The sequence below is a fragment of the Hylaeus anthracinus genome, unplaced genomic scaffold, assembly GCF_026225885.1.
Source record: "Hylaeus anthracinus isolate JK02 unplaced genomic scaffold, UHH_iyHylAnth1.0_haploid 4, whole genome shotgun sequence".
Lineage (NCBI taxonomy): Eukaryota > Metazoa > Arthropoda > Insecta > Hymenoptera > Colletidae > Hylaeus > Hylaeus anthracinus.
The window spans coordinates 15,089,199-15,112,912 of NW_026535289.1; the positions used below are offsets into that span (position 1 = coordinate 15,089,199).

At 49.3% G+C, this 23,714-nt stretch overlaps 1 protein-coding gene across 9 annotated transcripts in view; it reads left to right on the top strand.

Moving 5' to 3' along the window:
• Positions 1-23,714, top strand: part of LOC128895181 (protein bric-a-brac 2-like) — a 239,300-nt gene that overhangs the window by 69,681 nt on the left and 145,905 nt on the right. Inside the window, exon 2 of one of the 9 annotated variants that reach the window (XM_054157542.1) lies at positions 5,838-5,914. The exons of the other annotated variants lie outside the window; for them this stretch is intronic. Coding sequence (XP_054013517.1) covers positions 5,838-5,861 — 24 coding nt within the window. The 3' untranslated portion in view covers positions 5,862-5,914. Of the gene's footprint in view, positions 1-5,837; positions 5,915-23,714 lie in introns of those variants that run through there. 9 annotated transcript variants of the gene reach the window in all.

Genomic DNA, 23,714 nt, shown 5'->3' on the forward strand with positions numbered 1-23,714 from the left:
TATTTCGAATTTAAACCAAAAGTTATTCGCGTTTCGTTCGTCGGAAATTGTTTACCCAGAACGAGGATGTTGTCCTTCTCCATAGATAACTCGAATTCACCTCCAACTCTCGGCGAAATTTGTTGTCGCGCGAAAGTCGAATTCGCAGCAGCAGCCGCGAAATACGAGCCGGAAAACAAAAGGGGTGCGCTGTTTCTCCTTTCCCTTCGTCGGGATTTCCACGAGGCGGCGGCGCGATAGAATATTCAACTAGAAAATAAAACAGGGTCCCGGACGATGGGGGGTATTGCATTAACCAAGATTGCTGACGATAAAATGAAAATAATGCGGAATGACGTGCGCGGACGGCAGAGTGGGATGGGTAAGCAAAGGTAGGCGCGGTGGCGGGGTGGCCGAGAGGACGAGAGCGAGTAGAGTCTAGTCGAGTCGAGTCGACTCGAGGGTGCGAGAGGAGGGCGGGGGGGGGGGGCGGGGGAAAAACGGATAAAGATAAAGTACAGGGCAAAGTAGGTTCGTGGGCGAGTCGCCGGGCGAGGAAGCAGGACTGTTGGGAAAGAAGGAGGATAGGAGCGGAGGGTAAGAAGAGTAAGAAGGGTGGCAGGAAGGAAGAAGACGAAGAGGAGGAGGTGTAGGTGTAGGCGGAGGTGGAGGGACAGACTGGCACGCTGTTACGGCGGTAGTAGCGAAGCGGTGAAGGATTGGGCGGTGGTCGAGGAGCGAAGGGTAGCTACGGCGGAGGAAGCAGCTCCGCGGAGGCTGTTGGTGCGAAAACCGGAGGGGCGGAGTGGCGCCAGGAGTCGCTCGTAATTGCGTTAAAACTTCTTCCGTGCAAAAACATTCCTCGAAACACGTTTCTAGCAGCGGAGAAGGACTCGTCGCGCGTTCGACCGTCCCGCGAGTAGCCCAAAACATTCGCGATCTTTTCTTTGCGCCGCTGCAACCACGAGCGGCTGGTTTTCGAAGGACGGATTCCTATCGTCCTTTACCATTTTCGCCGAACAAAGTAGCGAAGCGACTGCCGCCGTCCGCGTTTCCGTGCGTCTCTGACGATACCGATAAGGGGACGCGGTACACCGTGGGACGTCGATCTCGATGAAACTTTGCGCGAATGCTCGTCGGTCCAACTTGCGATCTATGTCGTATTTCGTAATCGTTTTCTTCGAATTTAGGGGCAGATCGATAAATATTTCTAGACGAATAGCGTGTTTTCAGTTTACGCAAAGTTCGATGAAAATCGCAATCGCCTCGCGACATTCCCCTGTAACAACAGCGTCAGAGTAGGATACCGTGGTGTGTCTCGGGCGAGGAAAAGCCGCGAAGGATGGAGCTTCGTCCTCGAAACGGGAAGTCGGAAGGATCGCTCGCCCCTCTTTTCACGGCTTACGGACGAGAGGTAGGGGTCGATGGGAAAGGAAGAGACTGCGAAGGCGAGAGCAGCGGCAACGGCAGTGGCAAACAGCAGGAGCACGAGTGGGTGTAGGAGGACTAAGAGCAAGGGCAAGAAAAAGAGGAAGCGATGAAGTGGGAGGAGGGGGAGTAGGAGGAGGTTAATGTATTCGGTCGTCGAGCGTAAAGTGTCGTAGCGGCGTTGACGCGCCTCTACCACGTAGCACGTAAAACGTGCAAGTACACGTGTAAAGCCCACGTACGCGAACTTGCACGGTGTTGACACGGTCGCGTGGCACGCGAGCTCGACCCACGGGAGGAAAGCGCTCGCGATTTCCTCGCCACGCTCCACTCACCCTTCCTTTCTCATCTCGGGCACGGCTCACCGGTTACACAATTTTTCCACATTTTCACCGAGCGAAAAGAACACCCAGCGGCGGACTTAACCTTATCGAGGTCGAAGGCTATTCACTCGGAGACTTTGCTCCCGAAGTGTTTTTATCGAGGATGCGTAACTATCCTTCTGCTCATCTCTGCGTAAAATACTGATCATTTTCTTTCTTTTTTTTTTTTTTTTTTTTTTTTATTTGTTTTATTTCGAGGTACCGTTCCGCGCGATGGATCGAACCCAGGGTTCCCGTATCCCGTCGGGTCCTCGATCCCGTTCGGATCGAGCCCGAATTTTTCGCGGATGGGCACGTAACGGAGCGCGTACGTTATCCGTTGCAATGCCGAACGTAAAATTTTAATATCGAGGACGCCCCGCGCGAACCTCGGTAGCGGGAAATTAACGAGATTTCGCGATCGCGAAATACGCGTTGCGTGTCGTCCGGTTACGAACGGGGTTCGGGAAAAATGGTGTAATTTCGAAGTTTAATATCGCCTGGCATGATTTCCAGCTCGGTGATCGATAATCGCGCGCATCTTTTGTCCGGTGGCCGGAGGCAGCCTCTTCGGAAACGGTGCGCGGCTAGGCTAGGCACGGGTTCCCCGTTGGCTGGGAAATACGTCCTGCTCGTGGGAACCGAACGGAATGGTTTCGAGCGGCGGCGAACGAACGCCCACGCGAATTCGGTCCACGAACGGCGCACCGCCGGCTGCTAGACGGGTGGCCAATCGGTGAAAAAAACCGGGACTAAAAACAGAGGGCCTCGTACACAGGGGTGGTTCCATAATCCTGCGCCCTGCGACGCGGGGGTGGGGTAAATGCGCGGGTGCGACAGCGCGAATTCCTGCCGCCCCACTCTCGATGCACCTGCACGTGCATCGCATCGACTGCACACACGACTCATTCACCGTCTCCTCCTCCTCCGCCACGACCACCTTCCCTCCCTCTTCGATACCCCCACCCCTTCTCTCCGAACGCTTCCCGCCACTTCGCTTTCTAATCCTTCTTCTTCCGCTTCTTTTCGTCCTTTTTCCTCGGCCCCGTTCTTTCCCTGCTCTTTGCATTCGAGCGTGCACGATCGGTGACCCGCGAATCCGCGCCCGCTCGCATCGTCGACTCCGACGTACGATGCCTCGGCACGGTTTATGCTTTCTAATCCGCCCGATTCCTCCACCTTCGGTCCGGCCCGATCCGCTGCTCAAAAATCGGAAAACCGACAACGAATCCGGCCATTCTCGAGAGATTTCGTCGGCGAGAATTTTTATCGGTACTTTTCTCTTGTAAAAATTCCATCGACCGGTCGTAGACCTCCGAACGTAGGAAACATTCTCGTGCAATCGATGACGCGAGTAAACGAGTCTTGAATTATTAAAAGTTTACAGTCCGATGTTCTCTCTTTACGACACCTTCGCATCTCGCGGCCCGTGAGTTTCGACCCTCTTCCGTTCAACGTCTAGTCAACGTTTTAATCCAAGCTCGGTCTCCCTCTCAAGATCTCCTTCTCTCCGCGTCCCCACGGGAGGGAGAGTTGAAAGTTCGCGGAGATGTTTTTTTCGCTGGTACTCTTGTCGATAATCCGTTCTGCGATTTCGATACAGGTTACGCTCTACGAAATGAAAAGCGATATCGGTTTTGAAAAGAAATGTTGCTTGGAATTTCGAAGGGTTACTCGAAAAAGTTGAACGGAAACCTTTCGCTTCGATCCAGTCTCGTTCGGAGAGGTGTCCCTCGCGAAGCATCGGTCGAACGGGTTCGAAATTCTTGGTCGGTGCGCGGCGACGATCGAAGAAACTGGCAAAAAAGAGAGCGTCGGTGGGTTAGGAAAGTTCGATTCCGTTAATTTGTAACGGCAGTGGGCACGGGATAGTCGAGCAATCGACGGCGGGTCGCACGAGTCGGAGGGAAATCCGAAATTCCTGGCACGAACGGGCGATCCTCGCTGCATTAACGTTTCATCGCGCTCGGTACATACGGTAGGGTGGCACATCGATCGTTACGAAGTTCGGACTCGAGTCGAGCGTCGGAGAAGCGTAGGAAGAGGAAGAGAGCGCGAGAGAGCGCGAGAGAGCGCGAGAGAGCGGGAGAGAAGCGCCGCGGCAGAGGGACATCGAGAGACCTGGCCCAGACAAAGACGAAACGCGAGAAACGGAGAAGGAACGAGCTTACCCAGGGTGCGGCGCCGCGACGCAGAGGGTGGAAAGTTGAGCGAGCCGACGACGGAGACGAAAAGAGAGAAAGAGAGGCGCCACCGAGCGAAAGGAGAAGGCAATGAAAGACACCGGGAGAAAGAAAGACGCGTATAGCGGGACGAGAGGAGAGTAAGTTGACTTTGCATTATTTAAACGGCGTCCTAGCACCGTAACACGTGTTCTTTTGAAGTCTCGCCCCCTTCAAATATTCAAGCTGACGTCACCGCCCGTCATATTCTTCGCTCGTGGAAACCCAGGAAAGCATATACGCTCGGAATACGCGCGTTCTCTTTCGCCTTTTCTGTCTCACCGACCCTGTCTGTCATCGGCTCTCTTTGTCCACCTTTATCCGTCTCCCGCGGCCGTCTCGAAGCCTTTCGCGAGCTCGCTACCCGATCGTCCACCCTTTCGTCGCCTTCGTCTCAGACTTTGCCTGCTCCTTTCGCCTTTTATCCGTCACCTAAACCCAACTACCCGCGTTCCAATTCCTTTCGCACCTCTTCCGACGCTTGATCTTAACCCAGTGATTCCGTACCACGGATCTTTCTCGACAGATCGACCGAATATTCCTTTCTTACCGCTCGCAATTAAATATCTTTCTGATACGAGTACCGCTTGCGCGTGTCTCGAATTAGCCGTCAGGTGCTGATAGGCCTCGGTGCAAAGGGTCGAATAACGGAAGGGTGTAAAGTCATGGATATCGATAAATAATAACAACAATGGAAGAAACTTCGAAACCAGAGACGCCAAGGTTCGCCACCGTTCTCCGAAGACTCGCGATTCGTCATTGTGTTCGCCTATTAACGATACACCGGGTTTCGGTTAGCGATTCTCGGAGCCGCAGCGCTGCGGCATTCCGGAAAAAATTAACGCGCCGCGAATATAAATATTATTATCGTAGCCAGACACGGACAATAAAAACGATATTGTTTCGCTGGCCGGATTATCGCGAACCGGTCGAAAGCGTTTTACGCGCGCCTTTATGCTCCGTTATTTTTTTTGCCTTCGCTCGAACGACCGTTCCTGGAATTCGGCCGTCGGGGATACTCGTTGCCGAGCTCTCCTTACAAAAGCAGTTCGGTTCACCGAGTGTCTCGAGATCATTGCGATTTCCTTCGACAATTGTAAATAGCTCCGTTAATCTATGCACACGAGCCAAACGTGTAAAATATTCGATCGACTAATATTAATCCCTTACCTCCCCAAGCTCGCGTTGAGTTAATAAAAATCTAAGAAAGGACTTCTCGTGTCCGCATATCTCCCAAAAGTTCGTATTCCGATCTTCTTCCTCGGATGAGGACTTGCCGTACTCGAAACGTGGGTGGTATCGGTCGATGATCGTCCATTCGTTGAAACCAGCTGTTCGAGTCTCTGTTACGTATCACAGGGATGCAAGGAACCATCGATCGATCGCGATACACAGTGGGAGAAAACGATAAGAGAGCACGTCTAGCGTCTGATGAAACGATTCCGGTCACGATTTCCCGATTGACTCACAGTTTGCCGCGGAACGATGACCAACTTTCTTGGAGGGCGCGAGGAAGCTCCTTTCCCGTTTCCGGGCGTCGCTCGACAACGGAAAGGACGAGAACGAAACGAAACGAGCCAGTCAGCGAGGAAAAGTCGATACACCGGTCGCAACCGGTCGTTCGCGGATTGTTTACGCGACGCGAGACGCGACTTTTCGCGACAGCTGAGTTACCGCACTTGGTTAACGACTTTACGCTTGTTTTCGTAATAACCTTCCGCGATTGTGCGCGTCGCAGTCGGAGCGTGGTAGTCTCGAGCCAGTTACATCGATTTTAAGAATTTTATTCGTATTACGAATTAATTTTAGTCCTCGTCGCTAACCAGATTTTTTCTTTTTGTTTCAGGTAAGAGACCAAAATTTCACGTAAACCGATCCGTAACTGATTTCCAAAGTGATCGCTTCTTGCCAGGTATTTACGATAGTTACTCCTCGTCGTCCGAAAAGCGTTAGTTTATTTCGCGAGCGTACAGCTTGTCTCGATACGCGCTTAAGGTGGGAATAAATGCAAACGGTAAAGTCTAAATAAAAGTACGAGTAACCGTTCCATCGCGTAAACGTTGGTTCTTTCCGCCGTCCATTATTCCGGTACAATTTTTGCTCTAGCCTCGGTTCGAGAACGATGGCGTTCGAAGATTTTTAGTGCTTCCAATTCCGTGGTTGTCGTCGCGAGGAAAGCACCCAGGCCCGGTTCGTGTCCGCACCCTCGAATCGTGCGGCAAACTTACGTCATGCCCGCACGGAGGAACACGGTCTTTATTATATAACACTCGAGAACCTTCAACGAACGGCTGAATAGGCTATTCAGCGCGTTTCTAAGGGACCGTTAAGTTATTCCGCGGATATAATTGACGCCGAAGACCGCGTGGGACTTTTGCCGCGGCGCGCACTCTTGCAATAAACTGCTTGAAAAACGTCGGAGACCCGCGTTTATTTCGCGCGTCCGCTGTCCTCGGTGGTTGCCGCTTTCTTTTTCCTTTTCATTGCCCTCCGCCCTTCGCGGAGCCAGGCCCTTCTCACCTCCATCCTTCCTCGGCCACCTTTCGCTCTTTTCTTTTATTCGCGTTCCGCTTTGCCGGAGAAGCTGGAAAGAGAAAGGCACCAGGGGACACCGCCGCGAAGGGGAAAAGCCACCGCGGGGGTTGGTTGGCGGACCTCGACGCCGAGAACTCGCGGAGGACTCGAGACTCGAACTAAAAAGAAGCAACTGGGCGATACTAAAGCGTAATTGAAACTTTGTTTCGCTCGCAACAATGTCGGAAATTGTTCCTACGAGCGATTCCACGAGAGCTCTTTCCGTCTTGTTCCCAAGATCGCTTAACGTCCGGCCGACCGTTTAAATCAGAGAAGAACAAGTAATTCTCGACCGCCGCGGCTCCCGCGTTTTCTTTTTTTTTTTCCCCTCCCGCTTACCACTGGCGTTTTCCACCTGTTCTTGCCCCGTTCGAGCCACTCGAACCTCTCACCGCGACTCGCAACTCGAGATATCCCCGAACGGCGCCACCCGAGAGCCAGATAGACTTCGGCATTCTACGCGTCTTTTCTCTCGAATAGAACGGGATTTTGATGGCAATCCGATCGCACTTGTTGCGCCAAGCTTGTACCGAACTATAGCCGGCACGCGCTGCCATGCTTCTGCGATTTAAGAATCAAAAAGCAAGAGAGTCTCAAAGAATGCATCGAAATGAAAAGTTACGTTAGTCCTCACACCTCTTCGCGTACCAGATACAGATTTTCTAAATCGAGAACGTGTTTCTAGCGTATAAGCAGAGAAAACCTGGTCCGAAGCTGGCCGAGTATCTCGATTTATGACAGCAGCGATAAGAAATCCTCTCGCGCGTACAGATCCACTCATTCATGTTTTCGGAAAGGACGATGTTCTCTAAAATTTTGTACCCTCCAAACGCAGCGCTTCGTTCTTAGATACGTTCGTATCGCTCTGAGATTTGGGAGGGTGTTTCCCGAAAACTTTCATACTAGGAACTTGTCCAGGATTTTTGTTTATACTGCCCCTACGCGACGTCGAGTCGCGTTAGGCGCGTACAATGACGCGTTCAAGTCGAGCTAAAATATCCGACCGTCTCGGTAGACGTTTTCTAGTCGTCGAAATACGACTCGAGGAACAAGTGCAAACGCGCTCGTCGGTGTCGAGCAGGGGCTCGGCAAAGATACGGGTGTTATCAGCATTGCGCGAGCGCGAGCGCGTCCACTCGCACCGCTACTCGTATAAACGCACGACGTGTCATCTCGAGAGAGGGGCAAAGGTAGGAAAGAAAACGGGAGTAGGGGAGGAAGCAAAGTGGCGCTCTTGAGAAGCGCCTGTCTGCTGTAAAGAATGCAGGGACATCTTCGTTTGCTTAGCTCGCTACAAACGGTCGGCGCTGCACTTTCAGCGGCAACGCTAGCACCAGGCCACCGCTCGCGAGACGCGACACTGCGAACAGAAACGTGGATACGACACTGTTCGGCCAAATTGTAGTAAATCGCTTGCCAGAACTTCGTGACTCGGGGCAATTAACCTCTTCGAGCCTAGCGCTAACGCGAAATGGAATTTTGGGTGTCAAAATCGCTTTTAAATTCGCTCTTCACTCAATGATATAAAAAAAGAAAGGAATTACGGAAGCAAATAATTTTTTTTTTTTTTTTTGGTTATAATATAACGCGTCAACGCCTACCCATGATATATCAGCATTCATAATTTCAAGGGACGAACAATTCCCTCGATATCGTCGCATCTCGACACTCGCTAAGTGAACTTTTCATCAAGCGTCGAGACATTTATTTGCTACTCAAAAATACGTTCGATTAGAAGAGATTGAGTTTGAGCGTCGGGCACGGATTTCGCGCGGATCGATGATATTTCGCGCATCAAAATATCAATTACCCGTCCTTTTTGCTTCCAAAACATACTCGTTAACAATAATGAAATATCGCCCCAAGAGCGCAGAACACATCAGTCAGTATTTCTTTCCCCATTTTTTTCGTCGCTTCGATAATCCCCCTGTCCCCTTATACGTTTATGACGTAAATTACCCGCAATCTAATAACATTGAAAATCCCGTGACAGGTGACGGGACCGGATGGGAACGTCGGAGTTTTGCTTTACGCCGTATCGATTTCACGCAGCTTTTAAATATTTCAATTGCGCGTTTTATAACGAGCGTCGCGATTCGTCGCCTTTCTTCTTTCTTTGCGGCCCAACTAATTTGCGACACGAATCGAAATACTCGCGCGACATCTTAGATTCTATTTCGTCGCGAAATCGAAATTTGCGACCGTTGCGCGTTCGCGAGCAATTCTTGCCACTCTGCATATCGAGCCGCGGAAAAAAAAGCGTTCGACGCAGCGAATAATATTTTTATTTTATTCGCGCGAAGAGACATTTGATATTATCGCGATAGGACAGTTTTATTGGTACGCGCGGGTGAAAATTGAATTCGCATTTTGCCCATTTTCGCGGACTAAAATCCAAGTCGATTTAAATTTCGTTTTACCCGAGCTGAACTGAAATATGTATTTACATAAGAAGTTCAGCTCCTATCCGAGACGCGGCACGCAGGACCGCAAGGACTACGGAGCATTGCTACACGCATACTTGCTTGTCCATTCACTTCGACGCGCAGTGACGTAACGCCGACGTAAGGCGATTACGTGGAAACTACTCGATCGAAGTAACCCGACGAATCGTCGTCCCGAATGAATCGAGTTTACATACTCGCCTCGAGACTCGTTTTTAGGACCACCCATGCCTGCTAAACCAGTATCGGCGTTCGATCGCGTACCGATTCGAGTCTGAAACATTTCTTAATCGTTACAGGCCTCTGATCGAACGTAAGAGCAATGTTTGTCGGAGCAACGCGAGCTTACGGTTTGCGCAGATTGTAGCCGAGAGGCGATCGAGCGAATCACAGTTTACGCGCAGCTGCCGCAACCGCGAGGGCGCGTGTGTCCGACGTAGCTACGACGCGATTGGGACTTATTAAATAGGTTAAAGTTGCAAATGCGATAACGATAGTAATTAAAATCGTATACGGTAGCTGCCACGGCAAAGTCTGCCGCGTAGTCCTCCGACTCGCGAACTAACGACGTCGTCCAGCCTGGGTCCTGGTGACCCCGTTTCGTTCCTTTGACGCTAGACAGACGCTTCGGTTGAATCTGGTCCACGAACAGAGGGTGGGACGCGAAGAAAGGATGTACTCCCGCGTTGTAAAGGCGAGAGAACGCGTCTCTGTATATCTAAGAGAGGTAGAGGTGATAATGAAATTCATTACCAGTGGTGGGGGTTGTCGTCGTCGTTGTCGTTGTCGTCGCTGTCGTTATTATTACCGTAATACGCATATAATGCCGCATAATGCGAGTCGTGACACGACGTGGGTCGTCTAACATTGACGTTGCACAAACTCGCGTCTCCGCGCGCGATTATAAATCCTATTAGGATCGTACGATGGTAGCCTACATGGATAAAGGCCCATCGCGTACACGCGCGTGCCACGTGTCGCGCGTCACTCTGCGCTCGGAGACGTACGACGAGTCCGTCCAGTCGTTTCTAACTGAAATGCAAGCGGAACGTTGCAGGAAACGCTTTCGTCGAGCCGAGTATCCACGTATGCTTTTGCCAAGTCGATGTAAATAACGCGTAAAGCGTTGTAAATTTTCTACGAAACGCAGCGTAGTCGAGGTACAGCTGGTCTCAGGAGTAGAACGTCTTCGAGCGTCTGGATGGTGCAGCTGGCCTTAGGAGCGCGGGGGCCAACGTTTAAATGATTCAACCACCGTGTAATTCGCTTTAATCTTAAGAGGAATACGGTTGAAAATATCTGCCGGGAACGTGTCTTTCGCGCGTATCTTTACACGGCCGGAGAGCCCTCCATGCTCCGGGATTCGGATTGTCCGTTGTAAACGCATCACTAAACGTTTCGAGCATCATTTTCTAACGCACGGAATTTGATATTTGATGTTCGTTGGTTTGTAGGATAATCATCGGTAAGGATATAAAAAAAAGCTAACATATCGATCGCATATTATATGAAAAAAAAAAAAAAAACATCGGTTTCGAAAGGTGATATATTAACAATGTAGATATTACCTAAAAGAAAACTAACATTAATTTCGAAAGGCGTTATACCGACAATATATTACCTGAAAAGAAACAAACATCGGTTTTGAAAAATAGTATCATCGCTGGTATATTTCTTTTAAAAAAAGAAACTGACGTCAATTTTGAAGTGCCATATTATTGTTGATATATTACCGTTACGAAAAGAAACTTACATCAATTTCAAGAGTAAATATTATCGTCGATACATTACCTGTTCGAAAGAAGATGTCGTTATTTTTGAAAGACGATACGATCAATTTCGAACAAAATATTTTATCTTTACCAATCGATGCTAATTTCTCCGCGTATCCTTGCCGATGATCGTCCCTCGAACCAACGAATAGCACACGGTATACGATGTCGTATCGCTCCAAGTATGCGAGGACAGAAGAACAAGGAACTCGCAGCGAAGGATTATTTTCTAAAGTCGCGTTGGTAATCGCCTTTACCGCGACGTCGAGAGGAAGGACTAGGGAATGCCGAGAGAGGCGAGCGACGAAGCCACGCAGGGCGGAAGGAAGGAAAAAAGGAAAAGCCTTCGCTCTCTGTCATTACACGCACCGCCCTCGGAGAACAATCTGTTACACGTCCGAGCGTACACCTGCATTGTCCGGTCCGTGGACCGAGGGAGGCGAGGAGAGACGAGAACAGGTAAAAAGAGAGAGATGGATCGAGAGCGAGTGGGAGGTCAGAGGGTGGCTAAACGACGATTAAGGTTCGTGGAAACGTTAAGCTCGCATTATGTAATTTAAATGCGTTCAATTTGGCGTAATTAATAAAAATTGAGTTTTACGTGAACGAGCACACCCATCGATTATTCTGGTTTATATAATCGCCCGATTGTATTTCACCGTGAACCGAAACTACGCCGATAATAAAAACGATGCGCATCGGTTCAGGGCCGTACGAAGGTAATATCTGCAGGATGGCTCCATCACGGCAACTTATGATTCTCTAATTGAACCGGTCCATTCAGCCGCCGCATACAGAATAGAACCCACATCCTAGACCGTGCCGTCGCCATTCTAATGGCAAATTGCATCAATATTATATGCAGATTTCACTGTGCCGCTTTATACGCAGATAAGTACCTACAGCTAGCAAGCTGACTGGCTGGCTGGCTGGTTGACTGGCTGGCTGGCTGGCTGGCTGGCTGGCTGGCTAGCTCGCTCGCTCGCTCACTCGCTCGCCAACAGAGCTCGATAGACCGATCTTTCGTGACCACCGACGCTGTTGGCGAGTCGGTCTCTGCGTTCAGTTGCTCGGGATATTAGCCGTTCGCTCGATTTCCTCCAGACCGGTCTCCGATCGCGAGAAATCTCCAACCTTCCTCCCGCAAATCGCATGTCGCGACATTAACCGCGTTCCGTTTTGAGCGTCGGTGATTAATATCTCAGCCTTTCACGGAACACCGAGACACCGAGATGGCGATTTTTAAAGATCGCCGCCATCTCGACCGCAACAAATTCACGATTTGTAACAGGAAACGTACCCGTTTGGATTAAATTACCTTTTTACATCATTTCTACAAATCTAAAGAGCAATTTTCTCGATTACACGTTGCAACAACCCCTGTACGCTTCGATTCTAGGGAATACTCGGTAACGCGAGATCGAGTCGGGATTGCCGCGACGAGGTCGTTCCATCGAAATTTCAGCCTCGAGGATCGTTTGGTCGCGTGGCCAAAGGACGAAGGACGAGGACTCGGTCGAAACGTTTGGTACACGTTTAGTGCGCGTCTCGAAATACTTCCTACCGTCGCGAATAACATAACCTAGATTCGCGGCAATAAGCCACATCCTACCGCGCACGCACGCTTCGCACATGCATAGCGCTCGCGAGCTATGCACACACCGAGCAACCAGCGCGCTGGCATATAAAGTAGAAATAATAAGACGCAGAGTAAATTCGACCCACTTAACGCTACTTAACGCTTACACTGAATACGTTATGTTTTGCACAATATTGTCCCATGGAGTGACCGTGTCGCGCCGTTGCGTAATTCGCAGGTTTTCGCGTTCCATCGGCGCGCGAAAACAGAAGAATCGCGAGAAGAAGATCGGGAGGGAAGGGTGAATAGCCTGGCCGATACCTCCGTTACCTTTAACTTGCGAGAAAATGGCGGTGGAGTTGAAAATATTTGCTTCGACGAGGAAAATATCGCGATAAGATTTTTTTTATCGGGATCGCAATCTCCGAGATGCCAAGGTCATCGACGTTTCCTTAGGTGGGATAACGCGTTTTCGCTACCGCGATATCGTCGTCGACGAGAAGACAAACTTAACTGCGCGCAACGCGAGGAAAATCCCGAAAGTCGGAGCGCAAAGGGTGTCGAGGGTGGTGATCAAAAATTACAACGAGAACGTCGACGAGCAGACTGTGACTGCAGGCTCTCGTTTCTAGGACCCTTGTTTCAATGACGAATTTTTTCCTCGTATCGCGTGCTCGCCTTCCAAGAATTCCTTCCAAACGGTCTCGAAAAACGCAAACAATTTTACGCTTTAATTTCACACTCTCGAAAGAGTCTCGTGCAGCCACCGCGCGATCCCGTGTTTAGGATATTCGGTGCGGTGAGGTTTTCGGCGTCGCGTCGCGTGGCGCAATCGAACGCAGCCACCGGAATCAGCGAATTAGTCGCGACCGTGGAAGCGAACGCGATTGGACGAAACGACGCGATATAAGAAAAATGTTATCGATCATCGGGTGTTTATTTATTCAGCGACCGCACGGTGCTTATAGCCGCGTACCGAGGTGGAATTGAATGGAGAACGAGGCGGAGGTGGAAGCGGATCTCGAGCAAAACCCGTGAAACGACACGAGCGCGTCCGAGAGGTGTATCCCTTCCCGTTCCCGTTCCCGTTCCCGTTCTCTCTAAAATTAGAGGTACAATGCCGCGTGTAATTTATCCGGCGCTGAAAGAAGCGCGTCATTCTGGTTATAAAAGAGACAATAAAGAGTATTAAAAGCGGAGAGCCAACAATGCAGATTGCGAAGGCTGCAATAATACGGTAACCTTCGTAAACCGTGGTGTGCGCGGTACACGTCCGTAAAACTTGGGGCATAATGCGCGCGTTATTCGTAACGGTACCAATTTTATTACGCGAGATGTACGATTTATTTCCTTTGCGGCGGAGCGGCGAACAGGGGAAAACGAGAAGACGAGGGTGGGCCGGTCGCGGATATTGTCTCTGTCGAGTGGAGAGACCGACCAGGCCTTTCGGCGACGGTTGAAAATATTCAACGGAGATACGATGGGAGTCCTCGCGGAAGAGCCAAGAAAAGATTATCCTTGGACCGATGGAAAGACCGCTTATCGATCATTTGTTGCGCCTCTATGCGATACTCTGCTTGCCGATCGATTAAGACAAGCGCCGTCGGTGTGTTTCGCGCGCCGTTTGCTGCGCGAGAAATATTCTTTCTCATTTTTTTTTTTTTTTTTTTTTCATCAACAGTATCTGTATTTCCCGTAGAAAGGATCGCGTATGTGGTAACGTACACAGGGTGGACAGAATAATAGAAACACCTGCGAGGTACATTATACGGTTTTATCGGGTCGTCGCGAAACCACACCTATGTTTAACGTTTGGAATCGCATAGTCCGAAACCTACGTTATAATGTTACTTTGGTCGAAACCCTGTACACGATTACGGTACATGCCGAAGAATGCTGTGTCCATTTTCTTACGTCGGGCGTGCATGCCAAGATGAATGTTTAATATTTATGTGCGCAATTTACATTTTAATGCGATTCTTTTCAATGTGTTACCTACTAGATGGATGCCCCAGGCTGTTTATGTAATATAGATTGAATGAATTGTAACTAACTTACACCTAATTTATGCTAGCGACGAAGGTCATCGGTAGAATGGTGTTTAATGTCGGACGTCCGGTGTGCGATTCTGGTAAGTAGCGCTTACGACTGAGAAGAACAATCGAACAATGATTAGAGGAAATGGTCAAACTGTATAACGTAATATAGAAAAGATTCCGCGACATCAATTAGCCAGCCTGAGGGGATTCTTATCGCTAAAGTCCTCGTAAGAGTCTGCAGCGACGGACCGATTCAAAGGTATCCGTGCAGTCGGTGGAAAGCATGCAGGTTGCATGCCCGGTTGCGAGCGCCGAGTGAATGTCTGTAACAACTCTGACCAGCAGCTGGGTGTTTGTACGATTCGTTCTATGCATACAACCTGCATGGTTTCCAGCGAGTGCACAAATGTCTTTGGATCAGTTTGTTACTCGAAACTCCTATGAGAACTTTAGCAACGCGAAACCTCCGACTAGCTAATCAACATCGCAGTATCTCTGAAACTGCTTGTTGCGGAGATAGAATTTCTTCTTCGTTCGTGTGAAGCGAATAATCGTAGGAAGCGACGCAGAATCCTCTGGTAGAATTTACTTAAGCGATTAGAAGAAGAAGGCTAACGGGTCGTTGACTTTGCGCGAGACGGTCTCTTCGCCAGGTTTGAGCAGCGGTGAGATGATAGCTGCCATTGTTTGGGGAAAAAGGTTATGTCGAAAGCAGACGCCGTAAATCAGCCTACGGAGCATACGCCATCCCCGTTCGGAGAAGTAGTCGGAGTAATATTATACCTCGAACACAGTCGGAACCTGCGCACACTTTTTACCTTTCACGCAACAAAGTAGACCTCGATGTAATCTATGATTTACCAAAGGCGCTGAACCAGTCAGTGCCACGAAGAGGTACGAAGGAATTGAATATGGTGGTCGAGCGCGAACGTTGTCGGTGAGAATGGATGCTTGTTCAGCGGGAGTAACAATACCGGTGTAAGTAACAATTGTACATTGTTGATATTTGCCGTGCGCTAATCGTATCAACGTCGGGAATTTTCTCGGCTCGGTATGAGAACCGTGTTGCTTGCTTTCAGCCGTACGTTCGATAACGATCTAAGCCGTGCCACGAGTTTAGGATTCAACGAGCAAGGAAGTTTGAGGCCGATTTTAATTCGAGATTACGCGAATTACTATATCGATTAAAGAGGTTTTCTAGAATTTGGCGAACGAGGAGCGAGTCGGCTGGTACCTATGTACCTGGTCGCGAGATCGTTTCCGTCGTTCCCAACTATAGTTTTCTTCTGCGCGGCACGTCGCTCGAGTTCTCGTCGCTTCATTCTCACCGATGCATTCGCCGACTCCCTCTTCCTCCACGCGTTTCTACCCCTGCCCCCAGCCTCGCGTCCCATTCCGTCCATTCCCCGCTCTCCGTATTCCGTTCTCCTCTCTCCTCTCTTCTCCTCTCTCGGCCGCCGCCACCACCACCTCCGGCGTTATATAATAAATTATTTCATAAATTAAGAGCTATTAACGCGTAATTATCCTTCGCGTGTGCGTGTTTTTCCATGACTGCGGTTATAGACCGCGTTACGCTCGACTATGCGCGCCACGATAAAATGAATAATATGCCGGCGGCGTGGTCACTTAGGGGTGCGTGCGAGCACCGTCCACTACCGGAACATCCGTCAACGTTGTTTCATCCTGAACAGATAAATTCCGTTTTATCGCGAACCGGCGAAACGATAGTTTTTTTTTTTTTTTTAGCAAGTTTCCAAGTGCCCTCTTCCTTATCTGATTTCGACGAAACTTTGAAAGCTGGTAATTAATCAGAAATTAGATGACACTTTCGTTTCTCCCGAAACTCGTCGCTTCCCGATTCTCGTATCATCGTAGACCGCGCTCGCAATTACACGGAACGGAGCTGATTTCTTTTCCGTATCTCGCGTCGGTGTGTAAAAACAATAGGGGAAATCGAGCGCGATAGACGATTAAAAGAAAAGCAAACGGCGATAACGTGGAACGCGAGTGCGCGATAACGATGGAAATATGTTTACACAATGACATATTTGTCGCGACGATACGCGAGTGTGCGCGCACGCGAATGCCGCTTCCACGCGGGATGATTCACTTAATTCGACTTGTAAATTACTCGTCAACTATTGGCAGAGCCAAAAAAAAATTGTTCGAATAAACGTTGCGTCGGATCGAACAATACGATCGATGGACCCATCTATACGGTTGTGTTAGTCTTTTCGATCTCCTTTGCATTTAACCAGTTAAACGAGTCGATGTCAGCTAGATCGGTAGAGGTTTTCGGAAACGAGGAGTCTTCAGGAAATAAGAAAAAGTTCTCTGGTCGAATTATCGAAGGACTTTCCGAGCTGTAAATGACTCGAAATGGAGATGACCGGTTTTAGCGGGAATCTTCAATTGCATCGTTGGCGTTGGCCAGGTCCCTCGTTGACTGGGTCCGTTGTCGATTGCGTTCCTCCGCTCGTCGCACGCGATACGCTCGCCTCGAGCGGAAATCGAGGATTCCGGTCGTCCGGTGTTCGCGGTCGTGTGCCGCGCGCGAGGACGCTTCGGTGCACGCCGTCGCGTCGCGGATCGCGAGAGACTTTGTTGTTTTAATTTTCGCTCTGTTTATCGTTTCCCCCTCGTGTATTTACTCGCGATGCGAGCGCCGCGATGACTGCGGTCGCATCATTTTGTAAATATTGTTTCGCGCGTTAAAACGCGCATCCCGCAGCCACTCCGTGCCTCCGTCGACGCTGCTGCTCCCAACCCACACGGTTTTTCCGAATGAAAATTACTCGAGTGCCGAATGATCGACGCAGGATCGTTGCGAGCGAACGACGAGCACCGTCAACCGGTCGTTCGATAATTATTAAATCGTCCAGCGAATCGTTCCCGATACGAGCGTGGAATAAATTAACGAGCGCTCGTTTGGGACAAGATACGCCGCGTTTCTGACAAAAACAACAACCGCGAAGGTACGATAGAACCTTGATTGCCCGTGGTACAAATGTTTTCGATTGGATTGTCCGTGGCTTTGCAACCCCCGGCGTTCCCAGCGCCAAAGGAAAATGAAAATATTAGGAGCGATTAGTTTGACGATTCCGACAAGTAACGAATTTACAAGAAACAGTCGCGTTAGAACTAACCGAAACGAATATTTTGAGGATAGCGTTGGCGAGCCAGCGGGGGCCGTACGGCCCCCGTTGAGAATCCCTGGTCTATATTATGCTCTCGAGTCCAGCGCAAACAAGACTCTGGTAGCAGACTCGTTACCGTTTCTCGTTTCTATCCTGTACGCGGGGTATCCTTCCTGCAAAGATACAGAGCTAATACCGCGGAACGTTAATATATTTGCCAAATACAATTCAGCGCGTTACTTTTTTTCTCTCCACTTTGGATTCCCCGTTCGTATTTCGCTGGGGAATATGTATTTTTTCCGAAAAGGTATTTTCCCAGCACTGCTCGCTGAATCGTTCGTACAGGTATTATCGTTCGTTTCCACGTAATAATACCGCGAGCAAGACCCTCGCAGCCTTTTAACCGTCTCGCGTTTGCTTCCCCGCGACACTTGGCCGCCAATAATTAAATAAGTGGGCTAGGTAACTCTTTCAATTATTATCGCACACGGTGTCGTTCGGCGTCGACGCGACGAGTAAAAGAGGATCCGAAGCTGCGTGAAGCGCGACGGCAAATTAAATTGCAGACGCATGAACGCCCATTCTCGAGTGGCGGTTCGGAGCGTTATCCATCTTCCATCTAAAAATAAGCTGCAAAACCCAAGACAGGCTTCTACCAGAATTCAATTTATGCTCGTCGAGTCGTGTTCCTTGTTGATGTATTTACAAACCTTTGTACAAAAAATTCCAATTATTCTCGGGAAACACTCGTTTCCTTCGAGAATAAGAATCGGAGCCCGACGTGTGCTGTAATAATTTATCGCGTGTTTTTAACGCGATAAGGAAAACGAAACAATTCCTCGATCGATAAAGACTAATAAAACCCGGCGTCCAGTATTCTTACTTTTTCCTGGTCGCATTGGCTCGAACGCTTACGCGATCGAACAAACCAATTACCCTGCATGAGTCTCGTGTCGTTCTATTTGCATAGATGCAAAGTAGATGTCGTCTAGTTAAAAGTAACGTACGAATTCCATGTTTTTTTGCCAGAAAATCGTCGACGACGGTTTCTTTGCAAGTTACGAATAACATTCGAACCCATACGCCAGCGAACGACAAATACTTTAGTGTGCGAGATCGCTAAACATCGCGTCGACTCGAAACGCAAAGTATTCCAGAGGTGGAAAATACTTTTTCTCCGATAACGAGTTCAAACGACTATCAGGAATACGACGTACCGCCTCTTCTCGGGAAAAACTTCATTCGAGGAAGTTGGCAGTATTTTCATTCGGATCGGATGGAGAACGTACGTTTCTAAATGTACATACGCGTACGATCGATACGCGCCACTCGCTGTCACTATTCACTGTCTGGTCTCGATAATTAAGTAGTAGTGTAATGCCGTAAAGGTAAATGCACGGATCCGAACGCGTTTCGTCGCGGGAAAAGGCACCACGCGAACGCGCAAGTCCAGCAACGATGTCGCCGCGGTACGCTCGAAAATCCTTTTACGTAGACGCGAGTCGTTTCGTTACGGGTTACGATGATTTCTCGTCCCTCGACGACTCGTGCCTGCACGCGCGAATATCGACTAATTTCTTATTTCTACCTTTTTTTATCGTCCGTTAGCGTTACACGTGTCTATCGCGAGTATCGTTTCTCGTTGTTCGCTCGAACATGCTTGGAACAGAAAAAGTTGAACAAGAATTTTAAAGAACCATTTAGAAGCATTTGACATGTACGAGAAGTTTCTGGTTCTCGAGCGTGAGTTCGACGAACCATATGGTCAATCTTATTGTTAGATGTTCGAGTACGTATGTTCGAATTGGCAACGTTATCGAGGTACGCGTTGGTCCGAGACAGGGTGTGTTAGAGGACCCTGTTGCACGCTAGATGCGCGTGTGCTCGTACGCGTAATTCATTGTAATTAACTTGGCGGCATAACGGTCATTTAGTAGAGAGAGATTCAGCTTTGCTCGTGGCCGTCTTTCCCGTAGACGTCATCGGCGACCTCTTAAGCGACGACTTCTCGCCGTTCCGAGTAGGCAGATAGTCTCCGCGTCGCGTCTTTGGCTCGGTCGACGTTCGCTGGTATAATTAGCCCTTTCCCTGCGGACAATAGGGTCATTGTGTCACGATTTTTTTGATAAAACGTGCGTGGATGGGACTGGAGAGCGAACATCGGTACGTCGCGTCGCGTCGCGTCGTCTCGCTCGGTACGCACTCGTTCATTACGCGACGAGCTTCGCGCAGAATACGAGATCAAAGCAAGATTATTCTCGAGAAATCTCGTACAGAGTGTATGAGAAAGACGCGACTCAAGTTTCGGGGTTGTACTCGACGACGCATTTTACATTCGTGGCGTACTCGAATATTCTTAAGCATATTTTTTAATTCTCTTCGACCGTGCAGGGAGCTCGCATCGCGATCGTAGCGTGCGAACGCTATCGCAGGAAAGGAAAGAAGCTCACGTCGCGCGACCGAGTGGGATAATTTAGAGATCGACACGCTGATTTGCCCGTAAATCAAGTCCGAGCAATTAAATGTAACATAATTTCGCGATTAAGGTTTTCAGTGAGCGTGCCGCGTGGAGTGGAACGCGTATCAAGGGGCCATTCTCTTTCCTAACAGTAACGCCAGCGTTACATAAATACCAACTTGTAAAATATCTAATTTCGAACGGGAAAACTGACGCACAGGGGGTCATCCATAGGCTCCACGACTTTCCTCCCAACTCTTTTTCCTTCCGTTATGCGCGGCTGTGCCGTCCGAGCGGGTGCTCGGCTGCGCTCGCTCGCAACGGAAGCGGTAGCGACCTTTGTCGCCCGTAACGAGTTGTAAACCGAATGCCCTGACTGGCCTCCGCTTTCTCCTACTCCCCCGATAAGCGTGTATCGCGCGAGCGTGACCGTCTCGCGATCGGGGACTCCGATTCCGATTCCTCCTTTGCCCGATCGAGAGCTCCGCGAAACTGCGAAGATGCGCCGGTTTTCGTTTTCTCGAGACCGCGCGCCGCGGCCGTTGACCTAAATTTATCTCGACGGAGATTAACCCTTTTTCCTATACGAGCCTCTTATCGGACATGTGTATTTCAATACTCATTCAACAGAAAGTTCTTGTTGTTTTGTCCTTGGTTACTCCGTGTAGCACGTAGCGTGTGTTGTCGAGCAATCTTTGATTCGCAATAGAGAGCTAACGTTTCGATACAAGAAATGTTATAAACGCGATAACACGCGGAAGTGGTATACGAAAGATACAAGATCGGAAAGCAGACGAGACACGCGTATCGAACGGATGTACGTATATAGTTCAACAGTCTCCTTAAATGCACAAGTTTCTCTACGATAAATGGACAGTAACGTGATCCGGGATCGGATATCTCGATGAGACAATTCTAATGCAACGATCAAACTTTTTTTTATTATTACCGGTTTTTTCGTAAAACTGTTGCCATCGTATTCCTGACATTTTTCTGATTAAAATGAGACCAAACACGACGTAATTCGCAACATATTTACTACGTATTGTCTCACCGAAATAATTCCGTCGTGGTCGCCATTTTCGCACGTCGCTCCGTCCTCTTCTTCGTTCGGTGTCCTTCTCTACACTCGAAGGTTGGTGGCAAAACATTAGAAGATACAGTAATGAGACTGAAGGAGGCATGCAAAATTGAAGACCGAAAACATTGCACTCGAGTGTTTTGATATGTTTACGCTTGACTCGAGTCGAGCGTCGAACGTGGAAAAGGACAGATAGCGAAAGAGAAAGAGGTCCGAGAAAAAGAAAATACTCGACAGAAGCGTATCAATCGGCGAGGATCGTATTACACCGGTGGTCGTGGCTACTCGGGCAGAACTACGGTCACAAGAAATTCCGAATGGGCTGGCAGCGAGGGGGATGGGTATCTGAGACACGTGCAAAGGTGTCCCAGCCTAAGTAACACGGAGCTCTAACTCCAAAACTATCGGCCGAATGCAACATTTCAAATATGGAAATTGCACGGTAAAATGGGGCTCATGTTTCAGCGAGAAGGAATTTTTGTTAACTTTGTTATTTAACGAGATATGATGGTCAAGTTTCGTTTTTCAAACGGAACTATATATTTTTTGTTATACCATGCGAGAATACTTTGCAAGACGAATTCATTAAGCTTTAATGTATTTACTCGATTTTTATTAGTTTTCAAGCTGTAACGCTTCAAAGTTTGCTAATTTTCAAGGAGAAAACTCGGTTCGGCCCCGGTCGGTTCCATTGATGCAGAGAGCACCATGCGGTTCTTGACATCGATACGGACGGTCTCGTTTGGGATTCTAGGCCCAACGAAGGGAAATGGGAAGAATCCCAATATTCTGGAAAGAAAGTCGAAGATCTTGTGGAACGAATAGTCGAAAGATAGTCGTAATTTGTTGTGACAAGGGCTCTGGAAATCGCATCGGATCGCACAAAGGCGTAAAGGGTCACGCGGCGTACGAGAGCAGAAGGCGTGTACCGCGAGTTTCGGAGCGCGATCGGTCGAGTGATTTCGGGCGCGCGGTAACTCGCGCGCGCGAACCGGCGCGGCGTCGAGGCGATAAATCGATCGGTCGTGTGGCTGGCGAGCCGAAATAAAGAAACGATCTCGTTTCTTCGGACTAGCCAAGCGCGGTCGTTGGCGCCGCGAGGAGGAAACGTTGCACAGAAGAGAATTCGGTGTCACGGAAAGGGAAAGAAGGCTCTACAAAGAAGTCGCGGCGAGATAGAGTCGGATGATGCGCGTCGCGGCGGGTGGATGAGGGGGCGAGGCGCGGCGAGGCCGTGACGGGTAAGACGAGGGCAGCGGGGGAGCGGGCGAGCACACACAGGGAGAACGAGGCGCGTTCATTATGATTCGTGTATTTATATAAGGTCTAAAAATATACGCGCGCTGTGCCGCCGGGCCCCACCCGGTATTTCATCTGAGAATAATATTTTAATGTACATACGTCCCCTCTTTCTCCATCCTTTGCCCCTTCCTTTGCTCCCGACCCCGTCGCCTCGAACTTACACACATCGCTCGCCACCACCGCCGCACACGAGCGTTCTCTCTGTCGCGCTCTTTGCCCCTCGCGACATCTTTCATTCTTCCGTCTTCTTCCTCTTCTTTCCTAAGCTGCCTCTGTTCCATGATAATCCTGCTGCCCTTACCGCGTGTCTATTCGTCTCCTTCTACCGTTCCGTCCCCGACGCCGACGTCCCTTCGTTTCCGTCTTCGTCACCGGTCTCGCTCGTTTGCGCGCTCTTTCTTCTTTCCGCCACCGACGCCGACGCTCCTCGTCCCTGTACGCGTCGCTTTGTACTCGGCGCGTTTTTTTGATGTTTCTTCGCTAGCGCGCGTTTGACGCTGGATCGTGTGCACACCCACACGTTTCCGGACGGTCGCGTGCGTGAGTGCGTCCGAGCACCGGAGACCAGCAAAATTCTTATCTAGATAAACATTTCGAGTAAGAGAGTAAACGATAAACAGCTGTTTATCTGTCTCCGCTTGAATTAAAACGTTCAATTTTAATTATAGAACGAAAGATTCCACGGTGGACAGCTACGAGTTTAACTTATCGAACTCTGAATGCTCCGGCAAACCTCGTTTATCCATCGTCGATGACGGTAAACGTTTTCGAAGCAACGGAGTAACGATTACATTTTTAATCTTCCATCGTAAATTATTTCGTTTCTTTACCGTGGATCGTTTAATTCGAAATAAACGGTTGTTTATCTTTTATTCGTTGTTTCTTGGCCTCGATTCGAGTTTTACAACTTATCTGGCCCCAACCTTCTCTTCGCAACATCGAGGCGGTTACGAGTCTACGGTGTCGTAAGAAACTCGTTGAGGACCCCTGTACCTTAAACGATGTACAATAATTGCGCACCCACGCATTCCCGCGTAACCGACGCGAGATAGGATTTGCGTGGAGCCTATACGCGAGCCGCAGCTTCTTGCGGTTTCTCGTCGACGGGAAAAAATTGATAGAAATTCAGAAACTGCTCGCGATACCTCGTACCGTGTACCAGCGTTGGCCAAGATGTAATCCGATTAACGATTAACTATTAACGAGTATCGTGTAATCAAAACCGCGATTAACGATAACGTTTGCCGAGCAAATGAACTCGTTCATAATCGTTGATCGCGAAAGTGAATCGTAGAACGTAACGAATTATGAAACGGAGGCCGGAAAACGACTAA